We start from the raw sequence: 19,167 nt of genomic DNA on the forward strand, positions 1-19,167 counted from the left end.
CAACATTCCTGTCAAATTTTGCCTCTTCTTCCCAGGATTCCCAGGACTCTTTGAATGAGTCTCAACTTCATCTGCCTTTCAGTTCAATTGAACTGGATCATTAGGTTAAAAGAATTTTGCCACCAGCCAATCATTAAAGAACATAACTAGCTCTCCCTAGTACTGACCTTCCATGTTAAACTATTTTATCTAATTAGTTACTGCTATCAATTCCACCTCAATAATAATTATGACATCCCTAATTTCTATTTCTGCCACTGCCCTTGCACAGGCCTTCATTATTACATAATAGGACAACTACAATAGCCTTCTCATAGGTCTTCCTGACTCCACTCTCCCTTATCTTAAATCCAACCTTCATATTACTGCCAAAATTAACTTTCTTATGCATGAATCTCGTCTCTGCTTAGCAATCATGAGTGACTTCCTATTACCTACTAAATAAAATGCAAACTTCCTTACTTGACATTAATAATCCTCCACAATCTAAAAAGAACAGCCGTAACTCAAAATGTGAGTATATAGGGTGGCAGGAGGAAATCAAAGATGGGGGCTGGCCTAGAACTTGCTAGGCCCCCTGGAGCAAGAGAGAGGGTGAGACAACTACACCTTCACTGTCTCTGCTAGAACCTCAGCTTGGATGGATTTTGCAGAGCATCTTAGAAAACATAGGGATGTGTCTTCAGTGAACTTAGAGATGAGGCAAGGGCCCTCCCTCCATCCTCCTATGGAAGAACCAAGAACCACTGGTTGGCCAAGCCACAGACCTTGGGTGCAGGGCATGGCAGACATGGCCTTGGACATTTAATTACAAGTATAAGAAGACTTAAGGCTCTAGAGGTAGTCAGTCTGACTTTCTGTAGGAGACAATGTCACTTGTGGAATGGGAGACCTAGGGAAGACAGTGATAAGTTCAGTAATTATTTAACTATTTAATAAATTAACAATAATTTTATAAAAATGAACCTTTCAAATAAATCATTCTTGACTAACTAGTAGCAGCAGCAGTCTGACTTCAGGGGGAAGAAGAACATGGTTGTGGACAATGGCAGGACTTCTTGGAGTAGCAAAAGTAGAAGAAGGCCATAATTCATGGACCAAAGGGACAGTCACTTCACAATCTCCACTAGAAGCTCAGAATAAACTGAAGTAATTGGGTGTGTTTAGCCTGGAGGACTCAAGAGGAACATGACAGCTATCTTTATTTAAAGGATTGTCATGTGAAAAAGGTATCAGACTTGTTCAGAACCAGAAGCAATGGGTAGAAGTTACAAAGAGACAAACTTAGTCTGGAAAAAACCAACTTCCTAAAAATCAAAAATATCTAGAAATGAAATATATTGTTCCAACGGTTGGTAGGTTCTCCACCCTTGGAGGTCTTAATGCAGAAACTTGATGACCTCTTATCAGGTGGGTATTACATTCATGTACAGGCTAAGGTCCCTTTCAGCTTCTGCTTCTCAAATTCAGAGATTCTTAGGGTTGCCCACATACTTTAAGAACCATTGGTAAAAACCAAGAAAGCTAAGTTCGAGTTACCTAACATATAAACTGACAAATTAGTTCACTCTGAGAATGGAACCCCAATTTGCTTTGGCTTCATACAGATTTAATCCTTCCAAGGCTTGGTGAAGGGCTAGAAAACAACTTTTCACATCTCACCTTTATTATTTGTTAGGAGAATTGTAATGAAATGTTCTTTCCCTTACTCTTGGTAGGGATTATTTTGGAGTTATAACTGTGAGTGCCATCTTGTGATGCCCTTTGGGTGAAATCGTTCCCTGGATGAGGGATACAAGGGATGATTCATCTATCTGAACTTGGAAGAGGAGATGTTGGGATATCTGTGAAATGTTTTACTAGAGATGGCACATGCCAACCACTCATAATGGCAACTACTGAAACTTAATGTGTGAAAAAGAGAACTTTACTATTTTTCCCAAAAAATACACTTCTCTTCTAAATTTGCTCACTTCTGTCACAGTTACCACCATCTTTTTAGCCACCTAGGTTTGAAGCCTCCAAGTCATCCTGGACTCTAATGTCCTTCTCACACACACACACACACATGAAGTTACCAAGTCTTGTCCATTCTACCTACACATCTCTACACATCTGTCCTCTTCTCTCTCCACTCACACTACAACCACTCTAGTTCAGATCCTCATCACCACACTCCTGGACTACTGCAATAACCTTTTAATTTGCCAATTCATTCTCTACACAGCTGCCAAAATGGCATGACTAAAGCACAGGATTGACCATGACCTAGAGGTTCCCCATTGCCTCTAGGATCAAATATGAGCTTCTCTAACAATTAAGGCCCTTCACAATCTGGCTAAAGCCTCAGTTTCTACACTTATTACACTAAATGAATGTATGCTGATTTATCGGACCTTGCCTTGGATTATACTGTTCCCTATGCCTAGAATCTCCTTTTCGTTTATTGAATTCCTATCCTTCCTTTAGGAGCGTCTAGGCAGTGCAGTGGACAGAACATTGGGCTTGGAATCAGGAAGATTCGTCTTCCTGAGTTCAAATCTGGCCTCAGACACTTACTAGCTGTATGACCCTGAGCAAGCTGCTTAACCCTGTTAGCTTCAATTTCTCCTCTGTAAAATAAGCTGGAGAAGGAAATGGCAAACCACTCCAGTGTCTTTGCCAAAAAATCATAAATGGGGTCATGAAGAATCAGACATGACTGAAAAATGACTCAACAACAACAAATTCATCCTTTAAAAACCAAATCATATTCTCCTTCCTTTAGAAAGCTTTCTCTGGCCTCCCCATTTGGTAATGACAGGCTTCACATAGTGCATTGTTCTGTCAATCTCTAATGCACTTAACATGTCATATTGTGTGTCTGAGTTTTTCTTTGTTGTTATTCTTATCCCCATACTAGACTGCCAGTTCCTTGAGGAAAAGGACATCAAAACTTTGTACCCACTACCCTCCCCTGCACCTCTAATGGTGCCCCACATTTCCCTCCTCCACAGAAAGTGTTCAATTAATGTTTATGCTGGCCATGGTGCTGAGAGCATGTGTTCCCCTGGAGAGCCCAAGATGTAGTATAAAAGAAGTAACCAGAAACAGTGACGACATCTCTGAGCTACTGAGTGAAGTCAATAATGAAAACTTGAGGCAGTTGGGAGAGATTCATCAGAGAATCAGGGAGGATCAATTTTGAATAAGACCATCTCTACTGAATTGGACTCTGCTTGGTACCAAGAGCTCATTCCCCAGGAGTTAAGGTAAGATTCTCTCCCCCATTTTTAAAAAGTCCAAACCCAGCAGACTCAGTCATAGAGTAAAGTCTGGATATTGACTACTCTTTGATGTGAGGGGACATTCCTACACCTTCTCACAGTAACTAACTCCTAGAATGCTGAGGACTTGAAAAAGATTTTATTACTATGTTCTTTCTCCCTGTCTTTAACTTCTCAATCTTTAACTTCTTCAGCTTTTTCAACTTCCCTTAAACTGCATCTTGATTCTCTTATCCCCCAACCTCTTCACACTTAGGTGGGAGAGGGTCATCAGAAAAGGAATGTCATTCATTTCTTTGGCCATATTGAGAAGGGCAGCAAGATTCTTAACAGAGAGATATTGCTGGTAGTAATTCAAAGTTTCTAGAATGTGAATTTCTTAACCTAAGGGAGCAAAGACCTCCCAAGATAGATTTTGGGGGTCTGGGAACTTGGATGTGAAAAATACATCTTTGTTTTCACTAACTTCTAACTGAAATTTAGTATTTCCTTCTATTATGATTTTTTAAAATTACATCATAGGAAGGTGTCCATAGACTTTACCGAGCTGCCAGTGGGGGGTCTATGAAACTAAAAAGATTAAGAACCTCTGTTCTAGAAGCATAGACATATATACACATCTAAGAACTCCAGAGCAGTGAGATATCTAGAAAAAAGCACTGGAAAAAGCCCCCTGTCTTCTAGCAAATGAAGGTCTAAATCTTCCAGTAGCAGAGACTACCACCCTTTTTTCCTTCAGGAACCTACTCCAAGTTTTTATTCTTTTTTTAAATTTTATTAATTTATTTTGATTTATCAACAATCACTTCCATATGCCTTTGAGTTGAAAATTTTTCTCCCCCTTCCTCCCCCCCACCTTCCCCAAGATGGTGCACTATCTGATATAGCCTTTACATTTACATATCCATTAAACATATTTTCACATTAGTGAAGTTGTAAGTAAAAATTAAAACCAATAGGAGGAACCATCAGAAAGATGAAACTCAACAGAAGGTAAAAATAAGTGATAGCGATTCAACTTCCATAGTTCTTTCTTTGGATGTGGACAGCATTTTCTATGTCTTAGATCCTCATAATGCTGAGAAGGGTTCAGTTTAACAATCTTAGTCACTGCATAAAGTGGCTGTTATTGTGTACAAAGTCCTCTTGGTTCTGCTCACTTCACTCAGCATCAGATCATATAAGTCTTTCCAGGTTTTTCTGAAGTCAGCCTGTTCATCATTTCTTACAGCACAGTATTCCATTACATTCATATACCACAACTTGCTCAGCCACTCCCCAATTGTTGGGCATCCTCTCAATTTCCAATGCTTTGCCACCACAAAAAGAGCTGCTATGAATATTTTTGTACATGTGGGTCCCTAAGTAAGTTCTTCCTTATATCTAGCTATCTTCTCTCCAGATTCAATTGAAGTCAAAATATATCTAGGAAGCAACAGTTATGTGAAAGATTTTATATTTGGTACTGATTATACAGAAATGAAATAAGACATAGAATCTGTTGTCAAAGACCTTGCAATCCAGTAGGAGAAAAGACAAAGATCTGGATAGTTTCTCTAAACCAAGGAGAGTTTGCTGAGTGCAAAGACGTGCTCACAGTGCTAGAAAAAAAAAATCAAAGAGGGGGAGATTTCCATCCCCAGCATGTGGCAACATAGTAGATATTGTTCAGGGAAGGCTTCCTGGAGTAGGTGGCAACTGAATAGAGTTTTAAAGGAGGGAAATTCTGTCAATGCAGTTGAGAAGAATGCCCTTTACAATTTTGGAGACAATAATGAATATCCCTTCAGCCTTCTCTTTGTTCATACTCTGATCTTTCCTACAAAGACTATTCTGCTCATTTCTTCTTCACTCATTTAGACTCCCTCCAGTGTTCAGAGAAGAAGTGAATGTCACAAACAGACCTGAACAACTGAATCCTTGGAAAAAAGCAACATGCCCTTCCACCTCCAGGCCTGGTGCCTTATCTGATGTTCCAGCCACAGATTGTTTTGTATTCCCTTCACTCTGAGACAGATACTAAGAAGACATCTTGAGCTATGATTCCTGTTCCCAGTGCCCTGAACAGCTCCCACCTTAAGATCTCTGAGTTCATCCTAATGGGGTTCCCAGGCATCCACAGATGGCAGCACTGGCTCTCTCTCCCCCTGGTCCTGCTCTACCTCTTAGCCCTCAGTGCCAATCTCCTCATCCTGATAACTATACGGCAGGATCTGACTTTGCACAAACCCATGTACAAGTTCCTGGGCATGCTTTCTGTAGTAGATGCAGGCCTGGCCACCACCATCATGCCCAAGATCCTGGCCATTTTCTGGTTCAATGCCAAGACCATCAGCCTCCCTCAGTGTTTTACTCAAATGTATGCTATACACTGGTTTGTGGGCATGGAGTCAGGCATTTTCCTCTGCATGGCTTTTGACAGGTATATGGCCATTTGCCACCCTCTTTACTATCCTTCTCTTGTCACAGATACCTTCATCTTCAAAGCTGCAACATCTATGATGATCAGAAATAGCCTGTTGGTCATGCCAGTGCCTGTGTTGGCTGCCATGCGACATTATTGCTCTGGAAATGAGATTGAACATTGCTTATGCTCTAACTTGGGTGTCATCAGCCTGGCCTGTGATGACATCACAGTCAACAGATTTTACCAGCTGGTCCTGGCCTGGGTCATGATTGGAAGTGATATGGCCCTGGTCTTTTCCTCCTATGTCCTGATCCTACACTCAGTGCTGAAGCTGAATTCCACTGAAGCCATTTCAAAGGCCCTTAGTACGTGTAGCTCCCACCTCATCCTCATCCTCTTCTTCTACACATCTATCATTGTGGTGTCTGTTACACACTTGGCAGGGAGGAAGTTTCCCCTAATCCCTGTGCTCCTTAATGTACTACATAATGTCATTCCCCCAGCCCTCAACCCTATGGTATATGCTTTCAGAACCCAGGAGCTCAGGCTGAGCTTCCAAAAGGTACTTGGGCAGAGGGGTGAAATGTCCAGAAAATAACTCCCATTTGTGAGCCTCCTGAGTTGAGGCTTGGGGCAGGGGGAGTTCATTTGCCCAAATCAAAGTCCTTGGTTCTAAATAGTAAATGATTCTTTACAGGGCACATAAGGGGATACAGTGGTAATGGTGATGGGTGTAATAGATAAGGGATTAAATAATTTCTTCCTCCTTTTTTCCAGTCCCACCACTTGTTTAGCTAGTGACTAGAGATGATTGACAGGCCTAGCAATGCAAATGATGCCCTTAGAGATACTGTTTATGAAAGGAATCAGGAGCTCTAAAAATACTGTTTTATTATTGCTAATTGTCTTTGCCAAAGCACAATCCCAAATATTTGCAAAGGAGAAATCAACCTGGGTTCTCCACTCCCAGCAGCTGGGCAGCTTTATAGAATTTTATAATCAATTAAGAGATTAATCAACAAACATTCATTAAGTGCCTGCTATATGCCAGGCTCTATGCTAGACACTGGAAATATAAAGTCAAAAACAACAGTCTTTGCCCTCAGGAGGCTTGTATTCTATAGGAAGAAGTAACATGTTCTTTTCTTTAGTGTATAGGCTAGATTAGATGGCTATTGAGTTATTTTCCAACACTTAAATTCTGTGATTTTATGTACACATACAAGTACACATACATATGTGAAGCAAATAACAGATAAATTTAAGGTAGCTGCAGAATGGGAGGCACTAGCAGCAGAGGGGATCAGAAAATACTTATATAGGGGGTAATATTTGCACTGAACTTTGGAAGAAGAGAGCAAAAACAATGATGTAAAAATGTAGTACATTCCTCAGAAAGGGGGTCAGTCAATCTGTGTGAAGGCACAAAGGCGGGAGATGGAGCGTCTTATGTGGGGGACGGCAAATAAGCTAGTTTGAATGGATTACAGAGTGTGCTGGAAGACGTCTGGAAAGATAGGCTGGAGACAGACTGGAAGGGGTTTTAAATGCCAAACAGTGGAGTTTGACCACTCACTGAACACCTTTTCTATGCAAACCTCTTCGGCAGTCAACAGACATTTAGTAAGTGTCTACTATATGTCAGGTATTGTACTAAGTGCTGGGGGCACAGTGAAAGCAAAAAACAGTCCTTGTTCTCAAAGAGGTCACAGTCTAATTGGGGAGACAACAAGAAAATAGCTATGTGCAAGTAAGATAAGAATTGATGAAAATCAATAAAGGAAAAGCATTACAATTAAGGGGGATTGGGAAAGGCTTCTTGGAGAAGGCAATATTTAAACTGGAACTTGAGAGAAGCCAGAGAGGGCAAGCTTGGTCATAACAACTTTGGGAAACTGTTTGGAATAGTGGAAAAAGCAGAGTCAGGAGCCTTAGATTTGAACACCTCTGGTATTTACTATGTGGGTGAACATGAGCAAGTCATTGATTTTCTCTAAGCCTTATGATTCTTGGACTACCTGCTTCACAGGTTGCTGTGCAGAAAGTGTTTTGTATATCTTGAAGTCATATATAAATGTAAGTTGACATTATTAAGGAGAATTGATATAACAGATTCCCTTCAGATTCCCTGTTTTCCACAACAAAAAATACTGCTGTTTGTGATGAATGATCCAATAAACAAATGTTCTCTGGTCTGGCCCAGATAACAGTCATTCTCTATGATGAAATCCAATCATATGTCCTATGCAAAGCACTTCTCTGATCTTGGGTCCTTGAGGTATAGTACCTCGTCCCCAATTCTTGGTGCCTCCATAAATCAAATTTGTTGGAAGACTTGAAGGGTAGAAAGAAAGAAAGAAAGAAAGACAGTATCTTGGAATCCTTGAAAGTTGAGTCAATTCCCTGCCTAGATGAGGAGGGAAAGATTTCATAATGAGGAGTTGGTGATGTGGGTATCACAGGAAAAAGATATAACAAGGTTTGTCAGATTAATGAAAAATAGATTTGTAGTGAGAAAAACCCTATGAAAAGCTGTCAAAAAATACATCAAACACAAGGGAACCATTCTGTGATATTTTGAACCAAACAACCACTTTGCTCAAATTTCCAGTCTGCATGCAGAGGGAACTCATAAGTTATCAGCAACCCAGATACTTCTTTATTAGGAAAATCCTTTGTGTTGCACTCTGGTAACCATCAACTCTGAAGTCTTCAGAGCTTGTTCAATTTTGTGTGGCTTCATTTTTGCCACACATCTCTTTTTGGTTTTTTGGCTATTTGTGTCTTTTGGATTAGCATAAAATGGGGATGCATCACACACATAAAAATGAACTGTGATACTCATGCCCAAGTCAGCTTGTGTCTTGTTTGGTTCTTTTCAACTAATAACTGAGAGATTGGGATGCAAATCCTTCATCAAGACTTTGGAAACAGGTCTGAGTTTAATAGCCTAGAAGACACCTGAAGACCCATTATCCTTGACACTCAGCCTCTAGTGCCATTATTTCCCACCAACCCCCTTCTTGTTTGAAAGAGAAATGCCAAAATATTAAAAACCTGTAGAGGATTGAGATCAAAGGACACTGCCCACATTCAAAGAGTCTGGAAGTAAAAAGGTGGTGCCTTAATGTAGCCTTAAGGGTCTAAGACCTCCCAGAGTAAAAAGGGAAACCATAGAGAATATGTGGCTAAATGTGTGTGAGCAAATATTTCTTAGAGTTCTTGGAATTCCATTTCCTTTGCCATGGGACAGACTTCTGAATGCGATTTGATAGAAAGGGACAAAGAGAAAGACATTCTGGTTCTCAAGTTGTGGAGTCTGGTGGTCTACCCCTAATTTGCAATAAAACAAAGGAATGAACAGCATAAACAGATATCTCTAAGGCTCCATTCATTGAGGAAGGCAAAACTCAAGTGGACATGTACTACAGACCAAATCAGGACAGAAAGGAAGTCTCAGTATTAGAAGGAAGCAGAAAGCAGCCAGTCTGAGAATGCAGCTGGGACCACATGAGGGGAATCTAGCAGTTGGTCTTAGTGAAATCAAGAAGCATTCTAGCCCACGGCTTCTTTCCTCCCCTATCTCCTCAGAGCACTCTGGGGAAACTCTCCATTTTAAGCCTACTTTGCCCTTTTCCTTCCTTTTCTCTTAGATGAGTGAAAAGAGGGCTTATGGGGAATAAAAAGGGAGAGGTAACTATAATCAAATCAAACTATAACATTATTGCATCCTGCTATTAAAGCACTGTTTTGTTGTTTGCTTGTGTTCTTTGCTGATTGTAGTTAGGTGGGTGAAACCGAAGACTCAGCCCGGAGCCAGGAAAAAAATAAGTTCACATCTGGCCTCAGACACTAGCTGTGTGACTCTGAACAAGTCACTTAACTTCTGTTTGCCTTAACTTCTTTATTTCTAAAATTGGGATAATAATAGCATGCATCTCCCAGGGGTTGTTGTGAAGATCAAATAAGGTAATAATTCTAAAGTACTTAGCACAGAACCCAGCAGGGTAGTGAATTCTATAAAAAATGTTAGTTTATTATTATTGATAATAATAAATCACAATTCCATTAACAGTGGATTTTCTAATCTTGTGAGATTGGGGGCTTATGATTGAGAATGCAAAATTAGTCCATGGGAAAGTGGGGAAAGTGAAAGTTTTCATAGCTTCTGCAGGAAATGAGATAGGGATAACAGGGAATAAAAGATTGCCTTCCTGCAATAAGACAAATTGGGGTTAGATGACATGAATGAATAAGGTTTCAGTAGCACAAGATTAAGAGTAGAGGAGTAATCCAGGACTCATGTGTGGCAAAAGGGAAGTGATGATAGAATAAGGGGGCAAAAGATTTAAGAGCAGAGGACAATATAAAGTTGAAATGGCTAGGTATTGGGTTGAGATTGGAGAGGGAAAAAGGTGAAGTCAGAGCGGGATTAATAGCCTGACAAAGGCTGTAGAGTGGAGGGATTATAAACCTCAATGAGAGCAAAGAATAGGTTTTGGACCATAGCAAGAGGTGGAATAATAGAAGGGAAATGTCAGTTTCTAATTAGGGAAGGGAAGCAATTATGGAAAATGGTGAGATATGGTGCATGACCATACCTATGTGTGCCTCAGGTAGTGTGAAGGAATAGGTCATGAGATTTAAGGAGGCTGAGGAACTGGGGTGTTTAGGAGTTTGAAGAAGTATCTTTGTGGATAGTAATGTCCCATAGTATAAGGGCAGGAAAGGGGAAGAAAGGAAAATGGAGAGACAGGTGATGTAATCCTTGAAAATTAGTGAGAATGACTTCAGGTTTTGTTCTTCAATCATTTCAGTCACCCCCAACTCTTCATGACCCATTTGGGGTTTTCTTGGCAAAGATACTGGAGTGTTTTACCATTTCCTTCTCCAGATCATTTTATAGATGAGGAAACTGAGGCAAACAGGTTTAAGTGACTTGCCCAGGGTCACACAGCTAATAAGTATCTGAGGCCAGATTTGACCTCAGGAAGATGAGTCTACCTGAGCCCAGGCCCAGCACTCTATCCACTATGTCTCCTAGCTGCTCCAGGCTTAGGGGCAAATAAATCACCAGGTCGCAGTATAGTTAGTTAGATCTGACAGATGTCACATGTATCCCAATTGACTTTGCAAGGGATATTAAAATACCTCACTATGAGGAAGAACATCATACCCACCCTACCAAAGGAGTTAGGGCAGCCAAGATGAAGTCACCCAGATGTGATAGAAATATTCAGCTTGTTTTGATGCAGAGACTGAAGTGGGGCTATGCCTTTAAAGTAGTGTTACTTTCACCTTGCCTTAGAGGTTTCTCAGACAAGATATTGTGATGATGTGGAAATGACTTGGCACATGGTTTTTGAGTGAGAATGGAGTGGGTGAAGAGATGATTGGGGCTCTTACCACTTGAACAGCCAATGGAGTTCAGCTGCTACCAGTGCCACCTTCACCCATTCAGGCCAAAAGAACAGCCTGAGCTGCATATGGACAAATATGTCAGTGGTGAACTTTCCATTTGGACAGACTGATACAGGATAATGATTTGCCTGTCTCTTCTCTTCTCCCTTGAGCTGGAGAACATATGTAAAATCCAAAGCCTACCTGTTCTTTAAAGTTTGCTTACATTTCTGTTCAATTAATATTGAATGATAGCTAAAAAAAAAAAAGTTTGGCCAACCATAGAAATTTCTGATTTGCAGGCATTTCATTATTGGTAATAGGTTGTAAGAAAGAGGCAATGACCAATTTGCAGTATGTTACTGGGGGTATGTGAGAGAGAGAGAAGAGAAAGGAACACAGAGACAGAGACAGAAAGAGACACAGGGAACATAGATTTTTTTGTCAAAAGTTGTTGAGATACACCAAAAAAAAAAAGAAGGAAAAACAGCAAGGGCAGGTAGGTGGCACAGTGGATAGATCACCAGACCTGGAGTCACAAGGACCTGATTTAAAATGCAGCCTTATACACATAGCACCAGCTGTGTGACTCTGGACAAGTCAATTAACTCTAATTGCCTCACCAAAAAAAAAAAAAGAAGAAGAAGGAAAAGTTGCTGAGAAAATTCCTGGCCAAGGCTAGTAAAAGAAACCTTAGTAATTTTTATTTCTAAATTTGCAAAGTGAGGAGGGAGCAGTAAAAGCAAGACTCCAGTTTCCCCTAGGCAAAATATGAGCTCAGCAGTAAGTTCTATCTGGTGGATGGTTGGATGAGTTTCTACAACAGGCCTTCCTCATTGTTCTTCTGTTCAAGGAAACAGCCTTCTCCACTCTATACAATGGTGGAAGGAGGAGGAGAGTAGCAGGAAAAGACTGGGAGGAATACAGAGGAAGGATCCCCAATTTGATCTTTTCTGCAGCAGCCCACAAGATCTTTTCACTTTGCACAACTAATCACTTACAGAGACACAACTACAATAGAAAGAGTGTAGATCTGAGAACCAGAAGACCTCTCTTCTGGAGGCAATATGGATTATTGTATGTAGTGATGGACTTGGATATAGGAAGACCTGGGTTTAAATCCTACCTCAGACAGTTTAACTGTGTGACCCTGGGTAAATCACTTAACCTATCTAGGGCTCAGTTTCTCCAACTGAATGTATGATATGTATATCCACATGGGTTATCTAAATACAAAGATGAAGCTCATGGATTACATGAATAGATATGATCTGAGAGCTGGCCCATTTCTATAGAAAAAAGAGCCCAGGACAGTGTCAGTGTTACCATAACTGTAGCTAGTGGGGCAAGAGGCAGAAAGGCTCCAGGAGTTTATTTTACTCATTCTTCAATAGGGGTACATGTCAGGTTAGAATTGTGTCTTATATGCCTGCATCAAATATCTTTAGTCTAGGGATGCAAAAGCCTGAGTCTATAAGAAAAGCCATTTCCCTGGTTTTTCTTAAGAGATCGCCTTTAACCTACACTCATCAGCTTCACTCCTTGCCACTAACTCTGGCTACATAAAAGACTATCCTAAATTTTTAAAATAACAAGTAAGTTGCTTTATCCATACAGCAAACTGAAATTAGAAAAGTTCTGCATATTAGGATTACTTTTAAAATGTACAAGAGTGAAGGAACTCTTCAGCTGGTAGTGAAATAATATCTTAGCTCAAACCAAGAGAGAGAGAACCTAATCTTGCCCAATTATGACAAGACTGGTAGAACAGGTTAGATTCTATCAGTTTCTAGGAAATCAAGCTGGAAATAAATCAGGGATTCGTTGAGGAAATCTTCTCCTACATATCTGCTGGTTCTCTCTCCATATATGTTTCCTGAAAGTTATCTGGAACCATATGTGCCTCTTCTCCAAGGAGCTCTGGAACCCACTCAGTCCCTTACAAAGAAAAAGATTGGATGAGGATTCTGAGAAATATGGGGTAGTTAAGAAAATTCCTATCAGGTAGGTTCAATCAACACAGTGAAACAAAAAACAAATTATGTGTTATCTTGTTTATAAGGTACAGTTCTTTGTAATCTTTCCTGTATCTTAGCTGCTTAGCCCCCTACATCCACTCATATGTCCCATCTCTAATTGTTCTTCTGACTTATTCCTTGCTTCTCCCCACTTGACACCCCTAACTCACTCAACCCATTCATCCCTGAATGCTTTTTATCCCAGATTTCCACCTCCTTTATAACTAGCAAGACATGGGAACAGAGAGTGAAATGTATGGTTGGCCGAGGTTAGAGTCGTGGTAGTCTATGGGAACAGATTGGATTCCTTTTAGGCAAACAAGACATTTTTAAGGGACAACTACATAAGGAAAATTTCCCTAGCTTTCAGAGCTATGTGGAAGTATGACTGAGAGTAAATTCAGGAGATAGTAGTTTTCTGTTCACTGTGGGTGTTCAAGATGAGGCTGGATGGCCATTTATGCCATGTTGCCCATATGGACTTAGTAAGCTTCAAAGGTCCCATACAGCTCTAAGATTCTGTGATTCTATAATTTGGGGAAAGGGGAGCTATACTAGAGGCCCTGTTTCCAAGAAGACTGAACAGTATCACAGAATTTCAAAGTTGAAAGAGACCTCAGCTGCCATCTAGTCCAACTCATATCTGAGTTCTAGAGCATATTCTAGAGCATCCCCAGCAAGTGACCATGTAATCTTTGCTTGAAGATCTCCCATTGTGGAAGAGCCTACTCTTTTCCAAAGCAGCCTATTCCTCGTTTGGATAGTTCTAATTGTTAGCAAGTTTTTCTAAAATCAATTCCAAATTGTACTCTATAATTTCCATCCTTTTGACTAGTTTTGCCTTCAAAGGACAAGAACAATTTATTTCATCTTGGTTCTTCAAAAATTTGCAGACAGCTATCATTTGCCCCAAGTGTCTTCACTTCTCCAGGATCAAGTTCCCCAAGTTCTTTCAACCAATCCCTATGAACTTGAGGCCACTCCTCATCCTTTTGCCCTCTTGATCCTGGAACATGAAGCCCAGAGGCCTTTTACCTGGGTACAACCTGGGTAAAATATCAGATATGTTAGAAAATGGCAAATATATTTCTAGAAATATCAGGCAGGGTACTTGGTGCTGTAGGGCATCTTAGCTGCACAAGTGGAAAATTTCCCCTTGGTGTAGACCATGGCTTCTCTCTTTTCTTTGGATCCTTTGTTTGAGTTTCATCAAAGATTCATTCAAATTGTTCAGTCTGTTTTCAGTCATGTCCAATTCTTCACGTACCCATTTGGTATTTTCTTGGCAGAGATACTGGAGTGGTTTGTCATTTCCTTTTTCACCTCATTTTACAAATGAGGAAACTGAGGCAAACATGGTTAAGTGACTTGCCCAGGGTCACACAGCGAATAAGTTTCTAAGGTCAGATTTGAACTCAAGAATATAAGTGCACCTAGCTACTCTATCAAAGATTTACTGTTGATATAAATCACATCTTCCACACCAATTAATACCTACTTAAGCAGGTTGTTTTCTATTACCCACTTAGCTGCCCCTAATTGTGTTGCTAATTGTTTTTAATTCTATTTTCTTTGGATCCACCAAAATCCATCTTTGTCTTATCTCAACTAAAAAACTCCCCAAGGGTCAATAGCAGAAACTATTTCTTTGTTATTCTCTCTGTACATCACCAAACACAGAGATAAGATTATTCCTGTGAAAACAAAGATAATGGTGACACTGTAGACAGTGGATAAATGATAGTGTTGGTTGGTTAATGTTATTGGGATTGATGGTGGTGGTAGAGCAGAGGTGGTGATGATGGTTTGGGATATGAAAATTATTGAAATAAATCCTAAATCTGTCCAGAAGGGGCTACATTGAACTTAGTGACTCAACTCTTCACATGTAAAACATCTCTCTAGGGTAAAAATGTTCATATCAATCTACTATTAGTTGGCTACTCCCCCAAACCTCTGCTTCCTTCACAGAATCTACTACAAAGGGAGACCACTAAGAGTTCAGCCAAACCATGAACTTGTTATCCCTTGGCCGTGATGGAGAACATGTGAGTCATACTGTCCCTAATCTGCTTGGTCTTTGCCCCATAGATGATAGGATTGAGCATGGGAGGGATAAGAACATAAAGATTGGCAAGGAGGATATGGATATGATGGGGGATGTTCTTGCCAAACCGGTGAGTCAAGAAGGTTAAAAAATGACGGGATAAAGAAAAGTAGGATGACCCCAATGTGGGAGCCACAGGTGTTGAGTGCTTTGTGCCGGACCTCCTGGGAGGGTAATCTGAAGACTGCATGAAGGATCAAGGTGTAAGATATGACAATGAGTGCAACATCAACTAATACTGATGCCATTGGGACCGAGAAACCATACCAAATATTGATGGTGATGTCAGCACAAGCCAGACGGGCCACACCAACGTGCTCATAGTATGAGTGAGAGATAATGTTGGTCTTACAGTATGGCAGCCTCTTCAGAAGAAAAAATGATGGGAAATATGGTCCCAATGCTCCTCCCCCAAATAGCCAGGGAAATTTTCCCAATCACTGTAGGTATTAAGATTGTTGTGTATCTTAAGGGAGTACAAATGGCCACATATAGGTCAAATGCCATAGCCAGCAAGATCCCAGACTCAGCCACAAAAGCAACATGGATAAAGAACATCTGGGTGATGCAGGCATCAAAAGCAATCTCCCCAGCATGGAACCAGAAGATGGCCAGGGCCTTGGTCACAGTAGTGGTAGAAAGTAGTACGTCAGTGCCAGCCAACATGGAAAGAAATATGTACATGGGTTCATGGAGACTGCGCTCAGTGAGTACAATAAGGATGAGAACACCATTACCCAACACTGTAGTCACATACATGAGGCAGAATGGAATAGAAAGCCAGATGTGGTAGCTCTCCAGTCCTGGGATGCCAAGAAGGACAAATACAGTCGGATGGAAGATAGTGAAATTATTTCCAATCGTAGTCAGATTGAGATCCTTTCTGCAGAGACTGAAAAAGAATAGGCATCAGAAAATGAGACCAGGGCCAGACAAAATTAGGATGAGGCACAGTAAAAAAAAAAAAAATTGATATCAAGTCTTTTTGCAACAACTGAAATATAACAGTCTTGTTTATGTTGGATTGCCAATCTACCTTCTCTCACTTTTCCACCATGCTTTCATGTCCAGTATCTTTCCCAGCCCTTCCTTCTCCCCACCTTTCAACTTCCTTGTGTGTGTTATGTTCCCCCATTAGATTATAAGATCCTTGAGGGCAGCAACTATCTTTCTTTTTTGTATTTGTATCCTCAGCACTTAGCACAGTGCCTGGCACATGAGAGGTACTTAATGAATGTTTTTTGGCTGACTGATTTTTTCTTTAATTTTTTTTTTTGCTTTTTGGTGAGGCAATCAGAGTTAAGTGATTTGCCCAGGGTCACACAGCTAGTAAGTATCAAGTGTCTGAGGTCAGATTTGAACTCAGCTCCCCTTGACTCCAAGGCCAGAGCTCTATCCACTGTGCCATCTAGCTGCCCCTAGGCTGACTGATTATTGATTAAAGAGATGGGAGACCACAGGGGTGGTAGTCCATAAAGATAGATGAATAAGATAATTAAATCACATCAGTCCATTATGTTACTAGGAGAAGAATAATTGTAACCATAATTGCAATGTGTCACACATATGATACTGTAAGATTTATAAAATTCTTTCTTATAATACTTCTCTGAAGGAGTTAGTTTAGAAAATGAGAAAAATAAGGCTTAAAGAGATTCAGTGACTTGCCCTAAGGCATACCACTAGAACCAGACACAGTCAGTATTCAAGCTATCTTTTAACTCTAGGGCCTTGCTGTCAGTCCCAGGAAATGGAAGGAGAAAATGTAAGTTAACATTTCACAAAGAAGGAGAAATTGATGAAACACAGGCATGTCTCCTTAAGGATTATATCTAGAGAATAAAAACATCTTTCCTGCCCACTTGGAACTCTAAGTTTTAAGCATCTTATTTTTCCTTTTTCTTTTTCTTGAATGATTCTTGCTCGACCTTGTGCTTATTAAAAAAAAAAAGTTATTGTGGAAAAAAAACACATGTACTATGGGTATGGAATATTATATGTAATGTAATACTATTTTGATATGTTGTTTAGTTTCATTGATTTCTTTTTCATTCTTTATTGAGAACTCCCCTCCCAACCTTCCAAGAGGGAAACGTGAGAGGGATGCATTGGAATATGTAAAAGATAACATCGAAATATGTTTGCTATGCTAGAGTCATTGAATTTTTTCTCTCTTATTTTTTTTGTTGCAAACTCATCCTCTGAGAAAAATTATGAGGAATATATTAGCAAACGTAAAAGATAATTTTTATTCAAAAGATGATTTTAAGAAGATAATCATTTTTATTCCAAGTTCTTATTGATCCACAGAATCTCAGAGTTAGAAGGGATCTCAGAAGGTATCTAGTCTAACTTTTATCTGAAGAGAATTCCCTTCTACAACATGCTCACCCAGGAGTCATTCAGCCTGGCCACATGTCTGAGCCATGGCAAAATGCCAACTAAGTTCAGTTCAATCCAATTCAATTAAATAAGAATTTATCAATTGACTGCCACAGCCATTGCATTGTTCTAGGCACTGGAGATAGCCCCTGAAGGGACTATCAAGGAACATAATTATATACTTCTATGGAATGAGGGAATATAACCACACTGGGCACAATACCTCCTCTAAGAAGATTTCAATACATGAAGGAACTGTAGTATCATCTGTGTGGATACTCCTTCCATCAAGGCAGACTGTGATCCCTCTAAGATCTAGATGGAAGTGAGTTAGTTTAACCAGTTAGTGTGTGCTGATCATTTTATGGCTGTTATTAGGGGTATTTTAGGATAAGATCCATAGACCCTATCATTCTGTTTTTATACCCACTATAAGTTTGTTTTCCTACTTTTGCCCCCATAAACTTCAATTCAATTCAACAAACATTTATTAAGCATTATTTATCAAGCAGGGTATTGGACACTGTGAATATAAAGATAAAAACAAAGCAGTCCTTACTGTCAAGGAGCTTACATTCTGCTGAGTAAAACCCACATGGATACAATTAACAATAATAATAACTAATATTTATGCATCACTTACTATGTACCAGATGCTTTACAAGTATGATCTCATTTGATTCTCACAACAACCCTATAAGGTAGGTGCTATTTTTATGCTCATTTTACAGATGAGTAAACTAAGTAACTTTCCCAAGATCACACAGCTAGTAAGTGTTTGAGGCTAGATTTGAACATATGTTCCTGAATCCAGGACCAGCTCTTTAGCCACCTAGCTTCAAAGGTACTTTGGAGAGGTAGAAAGCACTAACAATTAAGAGATGTCAAGGAAAGCTTCACATAGGAAATAGCACCTGGGTTGAGCCTTGAAGGATGATAAAGCTTTAGAAGGGGTACAACTGAGGGGAAAATGCATTGTAGGCATAAGCATAGCTTGTATAAATATATGGGAATGAGGATGAAATGTTGAGTTTGGGGATCAACTAGAAGTCCCAATCAACTGGAGTATAGAGAAGGTGAGAGGAAATGATATAAAAGAAAGTTGTTAATATAATTTGGAGGCAAATTATGATAAGGTCATAGGATCATAGCTCTAAAGCTAGAAGAGACCTTATAGATCACCTAGTCTATTCCCTCATTGTGCAAGGCAGGAGACTGAAGGACAGAATAGGGAAGTGACTTGCCCAAGGTCTCTCATGTAGCAAGCTGGGATTTTGAACCTGTGTCTTCTGAATCCAAATTCAGTGCTTTTTCCACTATACTATGCTCTCTCTTTATGAATTTGTGCTCAAATACCTCTCCTTAATCTTTGCCCCTCCCCAAACATAACCCTGTTTTACCTTCAATCTATCATTCTTTCATAGGCTGCTGTGAAATGGAAGTAGGAAAGACAGGACAAGAAGATTGGACAGGGCAAACTGGCATGAGGAGTTAAAACTAGTCTTCTTATTTTCCTAGCCACATTGAGCACAATGTTCCCTGCTGTAGTGTCCATATAGTTCCTATCTCAGCTCTGTACCAAGCACC

The 19,167-nt window shown here is 40.0% G+C and overlaps 2 protein-coding genes across 2 annotated transcripts; one reads left to right on the top strand and one right to left on the bottom strand.

Moving 5' to 3' along the window:
• The first annotated feature begins 5,305 nt into the window (after positions 1–5,305).
• OR56B4 (olfactory receptor family 56 subfamily B member 4) lies at positions 5,306–6,271 on the top strand. The gene has a single exon (XM_020975943.1). The coding sequence runs from the start codon at positions 5,306–5,308 to the stop codon at positions 6,269–6,271; it is 966 nt and encodes a 321-aa protein (XP_020831602.1).
• Positions 6,272–15,112: 8,841 nt separating this feature from the next.
• On the bottom strand, positions 15,113–16,255 carry LOC110200531 (olfactory receptor 52B2-like). Its single transcript, XM_020975908.1, is given in 4 exon segments — positions 15,113–15,283; positions 15,285–15,575; positions 15,577–16,090; positions 16,245–16,255. Coding segments are annotated over 4 exon segments (987 nt in total).
• Positions 16,256–19,167: the final 2,912 nt, after the last annotated feature.

This window comes from Phascolarctos cinereus, unplaced genomic scaffold (genome assembly GCF_003287225.1).
Source record: "Phascolarctos cinereus isolate Bilbo 61053 unplaced genomic scaffold, phaCin_HiC Scaffold_726;HRSCAF=1367, whole genome shotgun sequence".
NCBI lineage: Eukaryota > Metazoa > Chordata > Mammalia > Diprotodontia > Phascolarctidae > Phascolarctos > Phascolarctos cinereus.